The sequence below is a fragment of the Passer domesticus genome, chromosome 6 (assembly GCF_036417665.1).
Source record: "Passer domesticus isolate bPasDom1 chromosome 6, bPasDom1.hap1, whole genome shotgun sequence".
Classification (NCBI taxonomy): Eukaryota; Metazoa; Chordata; class Aves; order Passeriformes; family Passeridae; genus Passer; species Passer domesticus.
The window spans coordinates 36,247,726-36,270,735 of record NC_087479.1 but is presented as its reverse complement, the minus strand read 5'-3'; the positions used below and the strand labels follow the sequence as shown (position 1 = coordinate 36,270,735).

At 35.0% G+C, this 23,010-nt stretch overlaps 1 protein-coding gene across 7 annotated transcripts in view; it reads right to left on the bottom strand.

Annotated features, from left to right (window-relative positions):
- The window catches only part of TTBK2 (tau tubulin kinase 2), an 83,468-nt gene that overhangs the window by 50,064 nt on the left and 10,394 nt on the right, over positions 1-23,010 (bottom strand). For 5 of the 7 annotated variants that reach the window (XM_064424520.1, XM_064424519.1, XM_064424518.1 and 2 more), the window contains 4 exons: positions 10,885-11,044; positions 6,953-7,100; positions 1,374-1,447; positions 250-390 (listed from right to left, as the gene is read on the bottom strand). In XM_064424520.1, the coding sequence (XP_064280590.1) occupies positions 250-390; positions 1,374-1,447; positions 6,953-7,100; positions 10,885-10,953 (432 nt within the window). In that variant the 5' untranslated portion in view covers positions 10,954-11,044. Of the gene's footprint in view, positions 1-249; positions 391-1,373; positions 1,448-3,135; positions 3,250-6,952; positions 7,101-10,884; positions 11,045-12,873; positions 12,942-23,010 lie in introns of those variants that run through there. The other 2 variants (XM_064424522.1, XM_064424524.1) reach the window with 2 other exon arrangements.

The following is a 23,010-nucleotide window of genomic DNA, read 5'->3' as shown; positions in this document are numbered from 1 at the left end:
AGTTTTAATCACAGGAAATTGCAAGGAGGCCTAAACTGGAGACAAAGACTGAAAAATACCAAAGTTACTCTTGTTGCAATCCAACATTAATGAGTAGAAAAAATCTGCCCTACCTGATGACTAAACATTCAATTTTCCATCCCTTCTCATTTTTGCATTTTAGCATCTAGTATAGAAGCTATTCTTACTTTTGCAGCCATCTAATGACCGCACCTCACTTGCCTGTTTTGATTTAATGGGCAGACTTACTGGTTTTATGTCCCTGTGCAGGAATCCCACAGAATGAATACTCTCAATAGATTCCAGAATCTGCTTCCCAAGGCGCAGAGTGGTACTAATGGTGAATGTCCCTCGAGATTGGCTACGACGCAGGTCTGCCAAGTTCCGACCCTGATAAAATTAAAAGGACATTTCCATAAAAACATACTCATGCCAAGATTCACAGATGCTGTAAAGGCTTCCTACTTCTTCTTTAGTTGTCCATGATTAACCACAAAATACTCTCAATACTTATTTTCACACTTAAAGGTAACACATCTCATCTAAATGTAATGACTGTATGTCCACGAGTATCTCCAATACTAAATTTAGAATTTGTTTTTGAAAATACGAACTTAGTATCTTTCCATTCCTAAAAACATGGAACAAACTAATCCCTATTAGAAGACCAGTGCAAACACTATTACTTAAAATTGTATTTTTGTCACACCCAAAAAAGGCCATTGAGAAAATGCTCATGAAGACTTCTTCATGCTCACTTCTTTAAGGAAAAGCATGCAATTACATATTATATCAAACAGATGAAAAATATATTATGTAGGAAATGCAACCCCATGACATTATAGAACTGTTATTCTTCTAAAATAACAGAAGAACAGCAGTAGGAACTAGAACACACTGTTCAATATTCATATTAACCAGGGCAACAAAGGACATTAACCCCGTAACTCTAAGTGCTAAGCACATATTTTTAATAAAAAGTCTCTTTTATTTGCATAGGATTATTTTTCATTTTTATAAAAAAGTCAACAAAATACAGAGACTAATATAATACATTTTAGACTATCATCAAGTGAAGACTTGAAAGGAATGTAAAATATCTCAGAAGACATCACAGTTCACTCTTCTAACAGTCAGGTCTTTCTCAGGATGCAAGCTTTCTCCTTTTTGAGAGACTTATGGAAAGAACATAAAAGGAAAAAGATATAAGAATATGCTCAATTTATGTTCACTTACTACAATGCATTTGTGATCTTTCGGGTTTTTTTCATTTGTTTGTTTAGCATCCTCTAAAATCTCACTGGTATCTTCATATAAACTTGGCTAATAAACGTAAACACACAAGCAAACATTGAGCACTTTCATACACTAACCTGCAACTGCATGACCACATAGTTAAATCTGTCATTCCGTCCACATCCTATGAATCTACAGACATGATCTTTTCCTAAGAGAAAAAGAAGAAAATTAGCCAATAATAATGAAATTTTGTGGTTTATTCCTGTAAATAGCTAGGAAATTACTGGAAAATGTGTAAAATAATAAATTAAGCCCCACACAGTTCAATAGCAATAAAATCAAAGTTAGTTCTACCTGCAATTAAAGAGAAGCTTTCTCCCATAACCACAGCTCTTACTCTTCCATAAGAAAACATGCATGACAACATGCCTAACTGTTCACAAATTGAAGGCATTTCAGACTGGAAAAGGTTATCCCCTTATAAATCTTATGGTTTGTAATAGACAATATTTCTAGCCAATATTCCTCTTTTCTATAAGCTGCGGATGCCATGATGAAAGAAAACAGTAGTACTACTTGTGAGTTATGTTTTATATTAAAAAATTGTAGAAAATGTAATTCAACTAATCAAATTTATTAATATCTTTCTCTAGAACACAATCCTTGCTGTTTAGCTACGAAAGATAAATTCAGCTCAGGTATACTGAAACAGGAAAAAAAAAAAATCAGAGTTTTGTTTAAGCCAATTTTCTTTAAAGCCTCCTCCTGTCCTAGGAGCAAACTGCAGAGAAGACAGGTCAAAAATAATCTCCTTTCTATTCTGCAGTTGTAAATCACAGCAGAAGATTCCCCAGGTAAATACAGAGAAAAAGGTAAGCCAAAGGCTGCAGCTGCAAACAGAATGGGAATGCAAATCTCTGGTCATTTTGGTACCAGTGTTCATTGACTTGGAGAAAAGCTGCAACCCCTTACGATCCCACTCCGCCCCACTCTATGAGAGAACAGGGAACTGTAGCATGAAGGCTCCTCAGGCCTTTTACCTTCCTTTCTCACACCAATGGAAGCTACAGCCAACAGAAAGCTGATGTTCTCAAGTGGTGGCTAAAGATACATAAAATTTGTGACCTAATATTTTTATCATTAATTTCTTTATCCTTAGGATTACAAGAATGCTATAATCAAGGAACCCCCACTGCTCTCATTACTGTTTTCAAAATACCATCATGTCTAGCGACAGATCTGAGGGGACTTTTTGCTACTGCTGCACTTTTAGCTCCATCAAAACCCTAAAACTTGACCCTAGAGCTTCTAAATGTTTTCAATTCACTTGACAGAAAAGTGGTTGCCTGTTTCTTGCTTCCTCAGGAAGCTGCCTGCCACATCCAATTAAAACAGATTGGTAGGCTCTTTTAAACAAACATAATCTGACAGGATTCATCAAAATAATTTATTTTAAAAGACATCTCTACATCTCTGCAAATATGTAAGTGCTAAACTTTAAGCATTACCATTTTTCCTCCACTTTTTCCTTCCACCCATTTGTTCAAGTAAGACAGGCAATATTACAGACAGTATAATTTTATGAAGAAAAAGGATTCATAGCAAATTTATCAGGATGAAATTTTGTATATTCATTGCTGCAGTTTCCTTTAATGAAGTCTCATCTCAAATATTTATGATTAATTTTACAGCCATTTGTGGGTATTCTGAAGGAACATCTTCAGAGAAATATATTAGTCAGATTTTATCTGACAAATTCAGTAAATGTCTAAAACTCAGATTAGTCAGAGAAATTCCATTTTGACTGGAGCACCAACTCAGTTTGTGTGGTAAACTTCCTAGAAACCTTTATATAAAATTGAGGAAAGAGGAAGGACAGAAGTAAAACCTGAATACCTTATTCAAATAGAATGATCCTCCACCACTCCAGTGGGGCTATACACACCTACTACAGCCTTTTCCTCAGCAGGAAAACAGTATTTCCTTACACCTGTGAGCTACACTGCTGAGCTGCAGGACAAGAAGATGATGTTAATAGGCTGCAGGGAACAACTCTGCCCTTGAAAAATCTCCTAGGAAGGGTGCTAAGCCTGTTTGCCATTCCTCAGGCTGCTGCAGTGTAGCACTACAGCAGCTTTACAGCCTACACCAGACACAGCCCATCACTAAATTACGCTCCAGAGCTGTAAATGAGTGAGGGAGAAGTCTGTAAGGTTGTGTGAGACAGAAACCAACTGAGTGAGTCTCACTCTCACTGAGTGAGATGTGATAAATCTGTCTTCTCCCATCTGACTGTGGGAACAGATGGCCTACCAACATGGTTAAACAAAACAACCATCTGTTGCAGTACATTTCTTTTTTTTTAAAAAAAAGGCAAAAATAAGGAACTTAAAGAGTTAAACAATATTCTGCAACAACAATTAGGAGACAGCAGGGAGAAGAAAAATTAAGATGCAATTGATGACTAAGCTGTAATAAATGGCCGTATCAGTGAGTCTAGTCCTCCTTCATAATTAAGAGAGAAGTCATACAATTACTCACATATTCCAGCATGTTTTGCTAGCTCGGAGTCTTAAAAAGAATTTCTTTAAGTTTTTCATTAGTCACTGTACCATAAGCAAAGTCACTACTTTTATATACTCCATTATACCACACAGTTATTACTCATTTTACCCCCGCAATAATTACCACACTAGTTCAATTTCAAGTTTCTGAAAGTAAAGAATTGTGAGAAATAGTGCATCCCTACACTTCTGCCAACATCTATTCTTATATCAGTTTCACAGTTTCTGTGAAATAAGATTCTAGTGCAGATACATTCAAAAGCATGTTTATAACCCAAAGAATGTGCCTAGGTCTAGTATAGACTAGAAGAACACACCTGTTCATTTATTCTCTTCTAAAAGTCTGGTTTTTTTATAATATTCCACAAACTGTGCAGTATTTTTTTTAAATTCAGATCCACACATCAAGAAATTCTTCACCAACACTGCAAGTTACAGTTACTCATTACAGAGGAAGCTTTTCAAATATTTGAAACAAAAAGGATTTTCATGACAATTCTATTCCTCTCTACGCCCAATGTAACTAGAACACCTTGCAAGAAGAGAACCTAAGCCCTTTGAGAAAAGGAGAGTAATTATATATGTACATACACACACACACCAAAAAGGGATAGAAGAACAAGATAAAAGTTGGTCTCAGAGGATGTATGATAATATAAAGTTGTTACAAAAATATCCTAAAATAACTGTTTACAATTTCACCTGGTCTGAATCTGCATGAACAGAAAAAAATTGTTAAAAAATAAGATGAATTTTTATTATATAAATTATATAAAAAGAATTTAATAATAATTAAAAAAACTTTAAGAAGCAATTATAAAGTTGTCTTCCATTCCCCATTCTTTCCACTTTTCTTGATTTTCCCTATGCTTCAAATTTTTAGCTCTTTCAAAATGAAACCTTGTGAAGGTAAAGAAATTAATAAAAAAGGCTCCTGGGAGCAAAGATTTCCTGTAAAAGATAAAATGGTCTTTACTATAGCCTTATTTAATAAAAAACCTTCCAAGTATGGATAAAAAAAGCTGTATATAAAACTAAAGTACCATATCTGTACAAATTATAAATGACAATATATGCAAAAGGTTCATTTGACCCATCTCTTCACTAAGTTTGCTTTATTCATCACCTACAATATTCCCTGTCTAAAACCAGAGCAGTAACAGTGTTAACTGTAAACTTCCATTACAATGACTGGAGGTCACCTCTACTGTTACTATTACCACCAACTTTTTCTCTTTTTTTGGCACAAGAGAGTAACAAGATATGAAATGTAGGGAATAATATATTTAGATTGTTTTCTCATAAGAAAGATTGTCAGAAGTGTTATTTCTAAAGATCTCATATAAAATCTGGTTTTCAGTTACACAAAAGCTTCCATTTATTATTTGCTCAGAGAAATAATACTGAGACAATAAATAACATAAATATTTATTTAGATTATATATTTTGTGGGTTATTTGTCTCAGTGGATCTGTTGGTCATATGTTTCATTGTTCTGTTCTTCCTGTCTAGATGTTTCCCATGATTCAACAGAACCAAACTCTTCTGCAGGAAAACTTGGGCTGTTTGGAATTATAGTTTCCTAACTATTCCTCTGAGAGTATAACTTCCTATGGCAATTTTTCACACATAAATATTTTATTATTTCATCAATTTTTTCCACAAGTATTTCAAAAGATAAAAAAGTTTTGACTAAGAAAAAAAATCCCTTTTCTAATATCTTAACTGAAACTCCACCACACTGTAATTTACAGTGGAAAGTTAAAATGCACTCCAGTTACACAGTCCTATATAAGGCAATGTTTTCATAAATACATTAGCATTGTAGTGCTGCCAAATTGCAGTGTTTTCTTTCAGCTCTACTAATTTCCTTATCATTTAGTTGTTTCACCTATACCATTTTAAGGACCGTTGGCATTGTAAAATAGAATCAAGCTCATGTGTGCAGAAAAAAAACCACAAAGTCTTGGAAAAATTAACTCTGAGCATTTAAGAACACCAGGAGTTACGGAGTATTTTGTTCTTCACAACTCACTGTCTTTAGGATAATTTCTTTCAAGAACCCTGACAAATGTTTTCCAACTTTCAACTGGCAATATTGAAATTTACTATTCATCTCTGGACTAGAAACTTTAAAAGTCTAAGAAAATCTCCCTGCTCAGACATATAATACTAGATGTTTTAGTGAAATCCTTGAAACAGACAAAAGCGTAGGAACAGTTTGTTACCATCATAACATGTGACATGCTTGCCCTCTTAAATCTATAGAGGCTGTCAATTCCTGCTGCAGTGTGACCTTTACAGCACATTAGGCAGCACCATATGTCATGCAGACTTTGTTTTATTCAAAGTAAGAGTTTGGAAAAATTGGGCTGCTGACAGGAATGCATCTATTATTCAAAATCTTCTTATTAAAAATAATAATTTTTAAAGAAAAAAATCACTGCTTAAGCTTTCTTTCTGTAATCTTGTGTTGTAAAAAGAAGAGAAGCCACTGCATATTTCTCTGTATTGATAGCTTCATTAAAGTATCTAAAGTTAAAGTAAGTTTGACTATTCAAACTCTGGTTCAAGGAATTGAACCCTGGAAGTATTTCAGGATTTTACACGCCAGTAGTTTTCTCATACAAGTTACAGTACTTTAAAGTTGTGATTTTTGCTCATGGGAATTTTTTTAAGTGTGTTTCCTATTTCAATATTAGAATTCTCAGCAACACCTGCAAAGCAATGAAAACAAATATTCTTAAAACATATGCTATGTGAAGGACCCTCAAATATTCAATGCTACATAGTACAGAAAAATAAAATCTTAGAAGAAAAAATAAAAACAAGAATAACAATAAGGTCTAGAGCAAAAAACAAAGAGAAGATATGGATTCAGAATAAAGTAAATCTGTACCGAGATTTTTGCAGCAATTGAATTCTTTTTATTGTTAATTTTATTTTCATTTCATCCCATTTCAAACAAAAGCTTCACTGTAGCAAAACTTTCAGAATCTGAAAGAGCTTCTATTCCACTTTTAATAATAATTAACCAATAACATGAAGAATACAGGAAATATTTACTAAAAATATTATTATAATTACAATTATTTTTAAAGAAGATACACTGACATTCTACTCCTTGCATATCCAAGGTGTAGCCCTACCTTGCAGCTTCTTCAACACAGCTACTTCCATTTTCAGCACTTGCTTTGGCTGCTGAGCTGATTCGACCTTCAGTGCAACATTTTCCCGAGTAAGCAAGTCCAGTGCATCGTAGATTTCTCCAAATCCTCCACCTCCTATTTTTCTCAACTATATTGGGGAAAAAGAAAGAACAAAAACATATTTTAAAGAGGGGATAAGAAAGAAAATAAAACAGCAATACTTCTTTGTTCTGCCTGTCATACTGCAAACCCTGTTGTATTACAAATAAATTTCCAAATAATAATTATATCCTTCAGTACATAAAAGAGCTACTGAATAATTGACCAAGGTATGGCTAACCAGTTTTGAAGAGAACACACCTGATCCCCATCTGCACTATTGTATAGAACATAATAGAAGAGTGCAGTAGAATTCCCAGCATGAATCTGGGCAAAGTTAGCATGCTGAATAAAGTCTTTCCTCAAATAGTCACACACAGCCCAGAGATCTTCAAATACAAATACACAGTGACATTTTTAAAATATACCATCTTTTTCTCTTTTCAGAAATATGCACACTGAACAATAACGGTATAAAGTCATACAAGTTTTTGGACTTCCTGAAAAGAGACAGTATTTTCTATTATATGGAGTGACTTACAGCAGCTAAGTCATAAATATGAGAAATGGCTAAGATTATCTTTGAATATACATCTCAATTGTTACACACATTCACTTACAATTCACCTATATAATTCTTATTAACAGACAGACTCAAGAAACATGCAGCACTGAAAGTTTCATCTCTGCAAGAAAGAGGTAAAAAGAATGCTCATGGCATACTAATTAGTTCGCTCTACCTTCAGAGCAAATATTAAAAGGTGTTTTTTTCACTCTGCTTTAAGTGGTCACATGGAACAGACACTACTTTGGTTTTCAATATCAAAAATGTCAATGTTGTTTCACAAAATGCCTCCCTTGGCTAACATTCTAAAGCTGATAAAAGAGAAAAGGAGACAAAAAGGAACTTACCCTAAGACTAACATGGTTTTCTAAATGTCATCTGAAACATACAGCTGCTAACATTATATGACTACACTGCATAAAATGTCATCTAAACTGTCCAGAGTTCTAGAGAGCAGCAATATGTTGACCTATCTTCAGATTCTGAAAAGTAATCTAATGTCTCCTAATTAACACCATCAGACATTTGACTGAGCAGGAAAACCATTTTTTAAAATAGCCTAGACTCTATAAATAAATAAGAAGATAACAGATAACACATGAATGTTCAGTGCAGTACAAGCACACCAGTGAGAATACATGGTGAAGAAGGTGAGAAGAAAAGAGGTGACACAGCCTTCCTCACCCCCTTACAAATGTAGACATGTTTATCATCTAACTTCATTTACCAGCTTCGAAAAATGGCCAGACCATGAAAGACTGCCTCTGAAAGCATTGTTTCTCTGTATGTGTGCTTAAAAGAAATTTAAAGCAAACAAAACCACCATCACTGTAACAAATAAACAGATCAATTTATATCCTCAGCTAAAGTACACCAGAATCATTAACATACACCCAATAATTACACCACTCAGTAATTCCAGGCCCAAATTAACCTCTCTTTGATTGCAGAAAAAAAAACTTTCCATGTCCTTTGTCACCGAGTCACACACATTCAACGAGTCCATGTTTTCCTTGGTCTTTTTTTTGCTGCCAGCATCCCTATAGAAGCTTTTCTTGTTGCTTTTCACATCCTTCACAGTCACAACTGCCAGCTGAGCTCTGGTTTTCCCATATATTCATCACACAGAGGCAACATTTCCATGGTAATCTTGGGCAGCCCATCCCTGTGTCCGCTTTCTGTTCACTTGCATTTTGCTTGCCAGTTCACACAGGTGGTGACCTCTCAATACTGGCCTCCTGCCACACCTGCTCAACATCTTTTACCTTGATGAGGACCACATTGCCCTTGTTTACATCTGCATTACAATATCCCACCTTGTTCATTCGCTTCAGCCTTCTCTTTTTGCATTCAGCATCTCACACCCCAAATTCTTTCTTCTCTCTTTGACTTCTGTGCCTTTATACGCTTCCAGGCTACAGCATACAATTTCCAACAAGTTTTATCTTGGTACCTTTGCTTATACTACATATTGAATGTTATTCTTAAAGATATAAAAAATCAATTACCATTACAAGCAAGTCTCTCCAAGTCAGGATTCTAATAAATGTTTCAAAGTCAAAAAAGAGGCATGAGGAAAGGCATCAACAAAGGATAAAAGCAAATGTAACAGACACCACTAGAGAAGAGGGCTGTCACTGGGGAAAAAATATTTTATAATTTTTTACGCTTACTTTTCAAAATAGAATAACCCTAAATAATGTCTAGGTTAAAATTAAATTTAATTGGACATGTTTTTTTTTTAAATGTTCATGTCCAAAAATTTTAGATATGGTTTTCACAACTGCAATGAACAAGGTCCTCAGCAGCAAAAAAATCCAAAAACTGCATTTCAGTTTCTTCTGCTGGGAGACAGTCCTATGAAATCCTGAATTCAGGAAGTCTATCACCTTAGATGCCATCAAGAAATCCTTAATGTTTGCTACAGAAGATAGAAAATTGAAGAGCTACCCACAGGAAATACTTGGCACTCATCTTCCTGTAATACTATATCTGGAAAACATGTAAGTAAAAATGTATAATTACATGAAATGAACTTCAGCCTACTTTCAAAATTTTCCAGAAGACACTTATATCATCAGCAGTCTTCATTACATAGGAATGAAAATATACCTGAAGAAAACACAGCCACTGTTGCACACATCAGACAAGTAAGTGGTTTCGTGGCTAGTGATATGCATGTTATTGTCTATTTTATTTTGTATATTATTGTATTTAAAATAGTATTTTATACTATGTGATCTGAATCAATATTATGCTTTCTGTTTTTACTTCACTGCTGTATTGAGATTAAATATAAGAAGGTATTTTACAAATACTTATACTCCAGAGATAACTGTTTAGGTTCTATTTACCCAAAAGGAAATACAAAGATTTTCTACACAGAGTTAGTATCAGCTTCCTGCATATTTAACTGAAAGATAGGGCACAAGACAGTTGAAACAATTCTCTCTTATTAATTTTAAATTAATGATGAAATTGTATCTTCTATGTTGTGTCTTATAGTTCTAAAAAACTTGAAATAATATAAAATGAGCAATTCAGAATCCATTCACAGCCTACTACACACACACAGATACTCTGAATGTTCTATTGTGGACTGGCCTTTTTTTAATACCAAGTGAAAAAAACCAAAGTGATCAGAGGAATGGAGAAGGAACTACAAGAACTCAGCCTGTTTCTCCCAGCAGAAATAGCTTCAACTGGATACTATTTCCCTCAAGATGCAAATCAAGGATATGAACAGCAAAAGGGAACAGAGCTATTTATGGCAAAGCCAATGCTGGCTCACAATCAAATGAATACAAATCTGCTGAGAATAAATCTATGCCATAAAATCCAAGAAACAAAAGGAAGAGCTGCAAGGCCCTGAAAGACCTTCCTATAAGGAGTAACATATCGCACAAACCTACTAGTTTCAGGGGAGGGCTTCTGACTGATCTCCAAAGTGGACTGACATAATCAGTGGCTGATTGGGTTCAACATACTAACAGTATTCTTCCAGTTGTGCTTGGATCAGGCACTACATTGGGATTTAAGAGCTCTCCTAGGTCCTTATCAGAAAAAAAAAATAAGCCACTTTAAATCCTCATAACTTTTCTTTAAAGTAGGGTAAGAGAAACAAGTAGTTTTAAAGCTCATTCACAATTAATTTAAGTACTAAGCAAAATATAGCTCACAATATTTTTCAAATTAATTACAAAGCACAAACCACTTCTTTCTAAAAACGTTTCAAAGAAGATACAGAATTGCAGGAAGGCATACTCACCACCTTCCATCTTTCTTTGACCAATATTCCCACACTGAGGATGTCAGGCTGATCCCCTCCTCCACTCATTGCAACCTCCTGAGGTGATGGAGCTGCTATGCAAAGTCTGCGTCAGTAGAAACCATCCAGATCCCAGGAATGGCTTCCATTTAACCAGTCACTGCAGAAACAGAGAAGAACTCAGTGATTAACAGAATAACAAGAAATACAGCAAAAGTTGTGTTTCTCACACAGCACCTTAGCTATTTTTTGTATCCCACAGTGACTAATGTTGAAATTTTAGTCATTTTCCAGTACATAAAAAAATTCAAGGATAGCCTTCCTTAATTTTCCAACTTGCTCTTTCCCGAATCTCCAATACCAATCTCAATATAGAACTAATGAACTTAAACATTTTCAGAGGTATATTCCACAAGCAGTTTCAAATTGCTGCAAGGCATAATTACATTTAAACTTAATTTTAATAATACTTTTTAAATTAATAACTAATTAAATCATCTATTAATAACTTATTAAATAATTGTTTGATTAATTTATAGTAATATTTAACAACATTAAAATAATATTAACCAAAAAATTACAACGTTAAAAATAGATACTTGAATTTCAGTTGCACTGCATACAGACTACTTCACATTTTACAATGTGTTTCACATAGCTAGGATTATTTCTGATTAAATACATCTTAAGTACAATTATCTCAGGCTACAAACAGCTGTCTTTGGTAAGGCAAAAACCCTTTGGTAATTTTGACAGTTTATTTTTTAAAATTTTAAAATTGCTGAATTGGATTATAGATAGTATTATAAAAAATTGTACTTTGGAGATTAACATATCCATAATGGCTCCCATCAGCAAATACTACAACCAATAAAAAGCTTATTTCAATTCTTTGAGCTTTTCTAGAACTGTGCTTATTGTTATACTGTTGTAATTATACAAATGTAACTCTTTGTATAAGCCCTCTTATCCAAAGACAATACTCTTTGAAAAGTATATTTGCTTTAGGTCATTTCTATGGCTTTCAAAACAGCTTTCACTGCAAGTGAACACTTTCTCTGCCTTTCACTGCAAGTGAACGTTGCTTCTCTCCCTGAATCAGCACACAAGTGATAGGCAAAATTGGTAAAATCATTCTGATTTAAATCAGCAGTATGGCCTTCCATGTGGTTAACTGCCAATCTTACTACTGGGACTAAACTATGCTTTTTTAGTAAACACTCCGCTGCTTGAACAACCTGGCTTTTGAAGACAAACATTTGTTTGACATGACAGAAACTGTGGTTGTTTTCCATGTTCTTTGATATTTTTTTTTCATATTATATTTACACCTTTTTGCTTAAATTGGACATTATGACAGTTGAACCAACTCCAGATAAAACAAATCCCTCAGGAGAAACATTAAGTTGAGGATCTAAATTTACACCCAATGAGAGTGGATTACATGCCTGTAAAGGAGTGTCCATTCAGAATACAGAGCCTAAATTAGTTAATTCAAACAAATGAAGGGAAACCAAATTATGATTGCATATTATGAGTAACAGCATCCATCCTGCAATTTATTCAGGTTGAACTAAACCAATTCAAATTCTAGCAGTGACAGTAAATTCTCCCCTGCAGATAAGGTCCAAATTTTAAAAAGAACTAGAGCCATTTATGTGAACCCCTTAACACTACTAACTACTGACCACACTCACTGTCCTTTCTAACAGAATTACCATAACACAGTCAGGAACAAAGATGAAACAAAAACCCACCAATGAAGGGGAAAAGGTCCATTTCCAAAATTACATGGTTAAAGCACATACAGCGGCTTTTCCCCTTTTCCCCATTTTAACTCAAATGTTTGCTTCTCTTTCCACCACCTGCCAGTTACATTGAAGCATTGGTTGATCTTGACAAATAAATTGTAAAATTCTATACTGAGACTTCAAGAGGGTTTTTTTTTTCCTGATATTTGCTTAAAACAAATGAAACTATTCATCTCACCAGAGCAAAATCTAAAATTGCAAGTAAGATTTCTGCTGAAGCTTTCAAACGTGAGCAAAATTCATCACCTGTAGGAAAAGCAGATGCTTTATTGAATCAAAGATACGACTGTTCAAAGTTTTTTGTTAATTCTGCTATCAGCCTTGACTTGATACTTTTTTTAAAAAATACATTTAAATTCACAATTTATAGTCACAACTCTGACAAGTATTTCTGAGAGCTATGCATTTGTGGATTCTTGAGCAGACTAACAGAGCACCAGCAACTGGCCCAGAGCGCAAAGGTCCAACACGTACATTCAAAGAACCACCCTGTATTTTAAGAATTGTTGTAGAAGTACTCTATTACTGCATGTAATATCTGCATGTCCAGGGTAACAAAATCTTCATTTGTACACAATTCCTCAATCCTATTCTAATGCACTAATTCCTTGTTAACTCTTTCATCATCCTGGATCATTGCAAAGCAACTGTATCTATTCTGTATCATCAAACCCAGGTATTCAAAGCAATAAAACACCAGGACCCATTGAACTGTCATGCCTGGGAGGGTAAAGTTCTCTGGTGAACCCCTGAAGACAAGGTGCTAAGCTCCTCCTGAAGGTTAATAATTAACTGCAAGCGTTACAAATATGTTGGAGTCAAATTGAAGAATCCTGGTTTTTTCAATACTTAAGTAAAGCAGAAGAAGGATTCAGTGACAAATTCCAATGCCAGAAGGCTTGAAATTGGTCCAAACCTTCGCCTGATCAGGCCACTTCATAACTTCAACCCCTTTCAGTCAACTAGCACACAGTAATATGTAAGAGTCCAAATGTTCTTCACTGATAATATATTCCAATACATTTCTTTCCTCACAATAAACATAACTTGCTTTGTTTCAAGGTTTAATGCATTTAATTTTAAACTTTTTACCACACAACTTGGTTACAGTTTTGGTAACCAAATTCAATTTCCAGTAATTTCACTTCATTTAAACATCTGAACATACTTTTTTAACTTCCTGTAAATTAATACATTTAGCTTTAAGCCTTCTTTCATAGCCATGGGTCTTTTATATGGTCCTCCTTCAAAACCCCTCTCCTTGTTCCACATTTTTCTTGTGGTATGGACAGCAACATTGAGTTAACAATCCACACTGAATTAGACTCTATCATACCAATCCTAATATGGAGAAAAGCTTTTCATATTACTTCTTTGTGATAGAAGTCTTATTTCCTTAATTTAAGTCTGAAAATGCTTTATACTTTTGCTAAACCACAACACTATCAGATGCTTATACACCTCCATCCTCACACTCAGGCATTACTACAAGAATATGGTTTTTAAAGACCTTATTCACAATGTGATCTAGGCAGAGTTTCATTGCTCTGATGTGTTCCCTGATGGTCTTAACACTGTATAATCTGCAAATCTGTTAATTATTGATGTACTGCAGTGGATAAATATCTTTATATTCCTTACCTAGTAACAGATAACATGTTTTCTAGTAGGTGCAATTTAGATTACAATCACCTTTCCCAAATTTATACAGAAGTAAAGGACATCACTAGAGACTACTACATTTAAAGGACTTTTGGACAGTTATAAATATGCATTCTTTGAGGTGGTTCTCAGGTCAAGATTGAAACTGAAATTTCTCTGAATTTGGAAGGATTTGAATTCAGACTGACTGGCCCATTCCAAATTTCACAAATGAATAAAAGACTCATAAAAGTAAATACAGTTGCATTTGTATTACTGAAATACATTGTTTTCAGCATAGCTCTTTAACAGGCTACAATGCTGTTAACAATTTTGCTCCAGCATGTTCTGTATTCAACTGAAGCAGATGAATAATTAATGACACACAGTTAAGGTGCAAGCTTTCCCTTACTCATTCAGCAGATGAATCTTTTAGCAGCGCAGTTTTTTAGGTGGCAGTAAGGCTATTTTCAGCAAAACAAACACATCTTTACAATTCTCCTAAAAAAGTAACGGCTATTCTAATCGTGATATAGATCATTAAATTCTGTATTCATTAACTCATCAGTTTTCTTACCAGATCAGTTTTTCATTTCAGAGGCACTTTTCAAGATAACACAACTACAATGAAAGACAATTAGCTCTCTGTCAAATTTATTTCCAGGTGAGAGGTCATGGAGTAACTAGGAGAACACAATGAAAATAGACTGTTCCATAACATAAACCTGGGAACTCATTACAGTATAAAACAAGAACAGGTAAAGGAGCATTAGACCTAATATCCAGAGTGCTGTACAGACATCCATTACTTAACACCCTTCTAACCACTTTAACTGCTTTTAACTACACATTAGCAAAAGATGAATTTACTCCATCCAAGTACACTAAGAGATTATACAGTATTTGAAAATAACAGTGGAAAATTTCCAGAAAAAAGTCAATCCTTTAATGTAATTTGTGTGCATGTATATAATTCCCTTAGAGATAGCCTAAATTGAAGCCAACCTCTGCTTACCAGCCTTTATAGATGCTTAAATTCAGACCTAAGGCTGAGAAAGTAGCACAGACAATTTTGGCTGAATGGTGGTACTGTAAGTTCCAGGACAAAGCAAGGGAGCACAGACTTCTGTTCCGTAGAAAGGAATACACGCCCTGTTGCCTCCACTATGAAATAGTATCATTTGCTATTAGGAACTCTCTGAGCATACTAGGAGCTCTACCTGTCTGCCTTCAGCTCATTCCAAAAAATAGTACATTAACTGGAGTCTACCTAAGATGGTTTCCATTTCTGTATTTTCTATTTTTAAGCAGAGCTTAAGGAACAAAGAACATTTTAAAAGGCCAGCATAAAGAGAAAATCAGGGCAGGAAATGTTTAAAGGTCCTAATTTCACCGCATTTACAGTGAAGTCCACTGTCTTAGAAAGGCTAATAACAAGTTGAAATTGTTAATTCTAGGGATAGAAATTATTTAAATGCATCTATTTGAACATCCAAACTAGAAAGCCATCCTACATTTAACCTGAATATTTTCTAAATACATCCATCAAAAGCTGGCGTTTTGAAAATCATCATTCATCACATCAATGAGAAAACTGAATTTAAAACCTTGACTTAAATTTTCAACTGTACTGGTTGTGAAAAAAATCTTTTTAAAAATTCAACACAGAACCAATGTAATTTTAGGTTTTCCTTTCTCAAGTGCTTGGGTGCCAAAAATACTCATCACCATTTGCAAATTCCAGGTGTGAAAAGCTCCCAACTGCCTTGTGTGCTATTGCCAAAGAGTCTGTATTTCCTTCTGGCAACTTCTGCAGTTGTTATTACAAAGGTGGAGAAATTTTCTCACTTGGAAGACAGAGTTACAAATATAACGTTTAGTTTCAAGTTTTGTTTTAAATATATATATATTTCAAGCTACCACGCTATTTTCAGTTTGCAAGAGAATTCAGTACCAAAACATTAGGAAAACCCAAGTAAGTACACTAGTTTGATAAACATTGCCTATCTTTCACTGAACCAACTAATTCATGTAGCAAAACCATACAAGTTTAGGCACACAAAACCCTCTTTAAGTTCAAAATAGAATTTACAACTTAAAAATTCAATTGGACTTAAAAGCATTTACAATGAAGTAAACTTCAGTGTTTCTTGATCAGACCAACTGAAATAACTCCATACCTTGCCATAGAGAAAGGACATGACAGGGAGAGATTATATGGTTGTGACACCTATCAGAGAAACAGAATGCAATTTATTACCTTTAGAAAAACAGAAAAATTCAGTCAAGGGAGAATTAGTATGAGTTATATATCAAGAATTCTATTTATTCCATGACATTTTTACCGTGGTATTTTTCAGATGCTTGAGATTAATTTCCTAATTTGATCAGTCCCACTAGAGCACAAAGGCTTATGTCAGAAAAAGAGAAAGATTAGAAGTTAGCTGTAGGGAACAGGGAAGGGCTGGACAACTGTGCTGCTTTCAACTGAATCCAGTTGTTAACTTCAACCTCAGGTGCAAAGCCTGTAACACTACTGTGAAAACCTAACCCTTGGGGAAGTGAAATTCATTCTCAATTTTTTCCCACAACTCCGAGTGAGTCCAAATCAAAAAGAGGATTGTGAAACATTATTAATTACTCAAAAATTAAATTTAAAATCCTTAAAGTGTCACTTGTTTAAAAAAAAAAAAGCTGTATTTCTGTGTCTTAGATTCAAAAATACTGCTGTGGTATTAACAACAAACTTAAATAGAGCTAGAACCATGGATTTTTGCTAAAAAAATTTGTTTTACTTCTCAAGTCTTCTTCAAAGAAACTTGAAAATGAAAAGTCAGTTCTGTAATTACCTTAATTATACAAGGTTTTACAATAATTTTTTAAGACCCTAGGAAAATTTTTATTGTAGGAAAGTGGTAGTGAAGTGTGGTTTTGAACAAACACAGCTTGAAGTCAAACAATTAAGATATTTTAAACCGTGGCACAGTGTTATAATATCAAACTAATTACAGTCTGGACTTATCAGCAAAATTAAAATCTTTGCTTCCAGTTTTTTGAAATGTTGGAATAGTAAATCATCCTCTTAGGACAAACTCAGAATATTAATAGTTCACCATTTATATTCCAAGGAATAACATAAATTGATCTTTTAAGATGCTCCAAACTATTGACCTTTTGACTAGTACTATATATTATTTTATAATTCCATTTTCTCAGAAAGGAAAAATATAAATGCCCAGCACATGCACACAACACACAACTAGAAGAGACAAGAAGGCAAGCAGTACATTGCTCTGAAGAACTTCTTCCAATGCCTACAAAACTTTTCAGAGTAGATACACAGCAATTTACAGAGGAGAGCTGCTGCTAAGGGCGGTGTGAGAATGATGCAAGGGAATATAAACAGCTAAATGCTTAATCCAAACAACTAAAGTTCAGGGCAAACTCTAATTATAAATGGGAATAACACTTAACTTTTTGCAAAGTACTAGAAAATTGGCAGAGAAACTTTGATGAGACATTCAGATAGCATGTGAATAGCAAAATGTTGTCTGCACTGACAGCATTCAAGTGATCAAGAGGGCTGCCAGTGGCACAGAAGCAGCCCAGCTGGCAGCCACATGACTGCTCTCACAGCACTGTGCTCAGCCTGCAGCACCAGCCATGAAGTGACCTGGACTCACTAACAAAACCTGAGCATTCTCTTGAAATATCAGTGTATAAAGCACATCACAAAGACAGGGTGAGTGAAGCCTGACAGCTTGCTAAGCAGAACAGGAGAAAGAACAGAGGAAAAGATCTTTTTTCAGTCTGTAATGTCTGATCTCTTAGCATCCTTATCTTTAGGGCACGTAACTAAATCTGCTGCAGTATTGTGATAAAGAGAGGGCACTGGCTGTGAGTAGATAGGTGTGCCATCTCCTTAAATACAGCTATTAAATAAAGCTCTTCTTTTCACTAATCTGAAATGAGGACAGCAACTACTACACCAAGCAGGATGATTCCAAAAGAGCCTAGCTGACAGGACAATGGAACATGAGGGAGTCCACACAGTGCAGGACATCAACCAAACTCTGACAGGCCTCCTCAGTGAGGGGAACATACACCCATCCTGCCACACAACACAGCAATCCCTGACAGAGGTAAGGAGGACACACACACCAACACATTACAGTTTATGCAGTAACACCTCAGTTGTTCAATGAGCACTGTACTTTTCAGCAGCAGATCAAGAATGCTAAAAAAGTCAGGCACAAAGAGAAGATGAAAAACCACAGTGACACTCATGCCAAGACCAACTCAACACTGCTGTCAACACCCCTTGCACCAGAGGGTAGGACCCAGCCACATAAGTGGGTCCTTATGCACTGCCAAATGACAGGAGAGGTGGGAAATGGCTTGGTGCCTGGCTTTGGTGAAGGAAAGTGGCACTAAGGCAGGTGAATAAACAGATGATATGCTGCCAGCAGAGCAGCACAAGTTACTACTTCATCTTCAGTTTGGCATGGCTGTAGAGAGATGTTCTGTACAGTGCCAGGAAGTCTCTCTTGTTCACAGAATATTCCACAATGATCACATGGGCTGAGGCAACATCAAATCTACAAGTACAATACACAAAAACAAAGGAGATGGGCATATCTCATCTAAGACTACCTAACCAGTTTGTCGCTAAAAAATATTGGTGCTGGAAACTACAAAGGAACAGGAGCTTCAGTCAACAATGTGGCTTGGTCACAGTATGCACTTGTTTTACAGCTGCAGTTGAAGGTGGTTTCAAGCAACAGTGACTGAAACTTGAGCTTCTCATCCAAGGTCCTTCAAGGTTTGAAATGGAAGACAGGTATTAAAGAACCAAAATGGAACTTTGGCCAAGGTATTTAAAGTTGGCACAAATCCAAAAATAACAGCTTAATTTGCAGCAGAAAAAAAAATTAGGTTAGACAGGAGAAAAGCAGATAGCATGGACAGCTAATCAGAAGAGGAGACAGGCTGCAACAGTCCAAAGATCCACCTAGCCCAATCTTCTGTCCCTGACTATTGCCAGCAGCTGATGTCTAGAGAAAAATACAAAGGCACACAAAGCATATGATCACCCCTGCCAGAATATTTTCTGGGGATATAGCAAACTGGAACACAAAACACAGAGTGCTAAGGATGGTATTTAAGACTTTTTTTGTCTCCAAGTTCATCAGAACTTTTCTGAACCAGGAAAACTTTACCACCCATAACACTCATAAAGAAAATGGTCACCTAATTCCATGCTGTGGGAACCACATCTTTCTTTCCAGTTTGTCTTTTGCTAATCACATTTGAGGTTCATTAACCCTTGCACAGAAGGCAGTGTATGGTTGTTCCCTGTTCACCTTTCAGTCCTACATAGGGAATACACCCCTACCATATGCCCCCTCATTTACCTCTTCAACTGTTTGGTCTTTCACTGATTTTGATTATCACCTGTGTGCTTTTTCCAGTTCTATTACATCCCCTCTGAGATGTGGAGACCAGCATTGTTAACGCACTAACCTGTTATTTTCACAGAACTGGCAAGACGACATTCAAAAGAATGAAGTTCATCACTGTAAATTTTTAACTTATCCTATGTGAACTGCTTTATGATAATTTTCATTCATCATTACCTCACAGTAGCAAGGTCTTTCTTCAGTTGTTCCATCTTCATATCTGCTAATTTTAATACTCTTGTATCACCAGACTATGTAATTTCAGTATTTGCATCTTGTCTAGATCATCTGTAAATATACAGTACAGCACACAGAGCTACCCTTTTTAGGCTGATGAGTTATCATTTCTTAAGATCAATATTTTCACTCAGGTTCCATTAAAAAATATTTTTGCACAAAGTGTTCACATATAGAAAACCTGACTCATCATCTTCCATCTGGATCATTAACAGCTCTGCTTTCAAATTTGGAATGGATTCCTTGGGTACCTAAACACAATGCTCACTCAAAAGAACGGGACAGACTGGATGGGGCCTTGAACAACCTGGCAACCATGGCAGGAGCTGGATCTAGATGATCTTTAAAGTTCCAATCCAAACTATTAAATGGACAATTCAGACAAACTGCTGGGTGACTTCATGGTACTGTATGACCAGGAGATAAAAAAGCAAATGAGGTTCTGTGCAGGTACATATAAAATTATGTATATTAGAAAAGCAATAACTAACTGTTATTAAATACATGAACATATCCTAACTGTTCATCAAACACATGAGAATCTGTTAGCAATCAAGATCTTGTTATTATAAGAAATAAGAAACCTTGTAAGTAAATATTGCGTAAGAAAAGATGGCAACTCAATGCTAAATAGCAAAAAAATAAACTAATAGTCAAAAAAATAAAATCTTAGGAATTTACACAAAGAAGACAACAACATGAAGATAATGTATATATCCATGGTTCACTAATATATTGAGTATTGTATACAATAGCCCTTCCTATCTCAAAAAAAAAACAAAAAAAACAAGATGATCAGGGATACAGACGAGTTTCCACACAAAGTAATGACTTACAATTTTTTTCAAGGAATGATGGGAAGTAGAGAGAGGTACTTGACAGAGGTCTACAAAATTATTAGGGACATGCAGAGTCTAGCTAGGAATCAGCTATTTATGATGTCATTTAATAAAGGAAGAAAAAAAAAAAGGTCAGCAGGAGCCAGACTCAGAGAAAACTAATCTGTGCAACTTCTTGCAAAAGGATACTGTGAATACTAAAACTTTACAATGGTTCAAGTGAACAACAGTCAACTACATGAGAAAGAAAACTACTGTGGGTTACTGAAAATACATATTAAGTATATTTAGTGCAGAAAGTCCCTTTACTAAAAAATGGAAAAGAACTAGAGGCAAGTATAATTTATATCATCTGTGGTTTGTACTTTTCCTTAGGCATCCACATATGACTACTGTTGAATACAGATCTTTACTCTAGAATTTTACATTCATACATTATGTTTGGGAAGATGCAGAGAGGACAGAGAAATTATGCTCCCTGCAACAACATAAACTCAAATTATTTGAACTGATGAGATGAAACTCAAAATATTGTGCATAATTTTCTGTCAGTTACTTGAAAGACACTACCACCCTAAAACTGTTGACTAGCTAGCTGTTGTGGGAATGGCATCATAAAGCAAAACAATTCAACTCAAGTAAACTCTTCTTTTCTGGCACTTATGTGAAGTTATTTTGAAAAAAAAAATATTATAAACACTCAGGAACTCCAAATACCATTTGTTCTGTCACTTCAATTTCTATTTTACACATGTTCTCCCTTCCACTTTGTGTTGGGTTTAGTGCTGACTCAGTGTTTCCATACAGATTTTCTTCCCTCTACTTAACTTGAGAAAATACTTGGAAATGCCTCTAATCTTTATACTCGAATAATGTGATAGCTTGAATGCAGAGAACCAATATATTAATACACACTTCCTAACCTCAAGACTAGCTCCATCGTAATAAAGTTGGTGTAAACATGCATGGTCACATTTTTGACAATGAAAATTCACAGAACACATTTTAAATCACCAACAGTCAGATACAGCAATGTTACAGTTTGAATAGAAAGAAAACTTTAATGTAAAAACTGATTGTTACTTCTGGCAGCTGCAAATCAAATGACAGCAATTTTTATGTAGGTGACAGGACAAAAATTTTAGACTGCTAAATGCCTGAGCTTCAAGAGAAACAAACATATAAAAACCCACAACAAATTTTGTAGATTTTTGTATCTACTTTGTTACTTCAAGGAACTCTCAATAACTTGTTTCATTTACAAAAAAAAAAAAAATTAAATGTCTTATGAGTAGCCATAAACAATTGCTGTAAAAGAACTGGAAAGACTTATGACTCTCTTTCCATAAATAAGTTAATATGTAAAACTGATGAAAAAAGGACAAGAATTTCCATAATTTTGTTTCCACTTGATATAATAGTCACATCTCTTAATATTCTTTTCACTTTTCTAAATGGTTTAGGTTGGGTATTCCTGAACACAATTTCCTAAGGAATCTCTGAATTTTAACTAAATTCTAGTATTTTCTACCTTTCCTATAGAAAACTCATTACAGGCAAATTCTGACTACATCCAATACCACGGAAGCTTGCTTTGTTTTGGATTAAGGCACTTTTTTCCCTCATTTCATTCAGCACATATACACCTATTTATGTCATGGCACTACTTGCATACAAGAAAGAAGTCTACAAAGATTTCTACATTGTTTGCTAGAAAAGTGATCACACAATTTTAGTGACACAGAACTTCCCTCCCCAAGGAGATTAGGCTTTTACCACAACATTAAATATTTAAAACCATACAAGACCCTACAGCATGCAGAAAAAACAGGGCAGAAGTATGCTTTTTAATCTATATGTTGGTCACTATCAGTTGTCAAGGCTGACAAAAGAACAATCTGTTCCTGGAAATTTTGTTGAGCTGGTAGCTTGTGATGGAAACAAGAGAAGAGATTCAAGTTTCAGGTGCATTTTCAGAAGTTTTATTTAAGTGTTGATGGCTGCAGTATTGAATTGCAAAAAGTGTTTTTAATTTACTTCCATCCAATAGCTTTGCTTCAGTCTGGCAGCTAGTAAATAACATTTCAATAACCACTAACAATTTTAAAGCTGAAAATTAAGAAAAAAGTATGAGAGAGG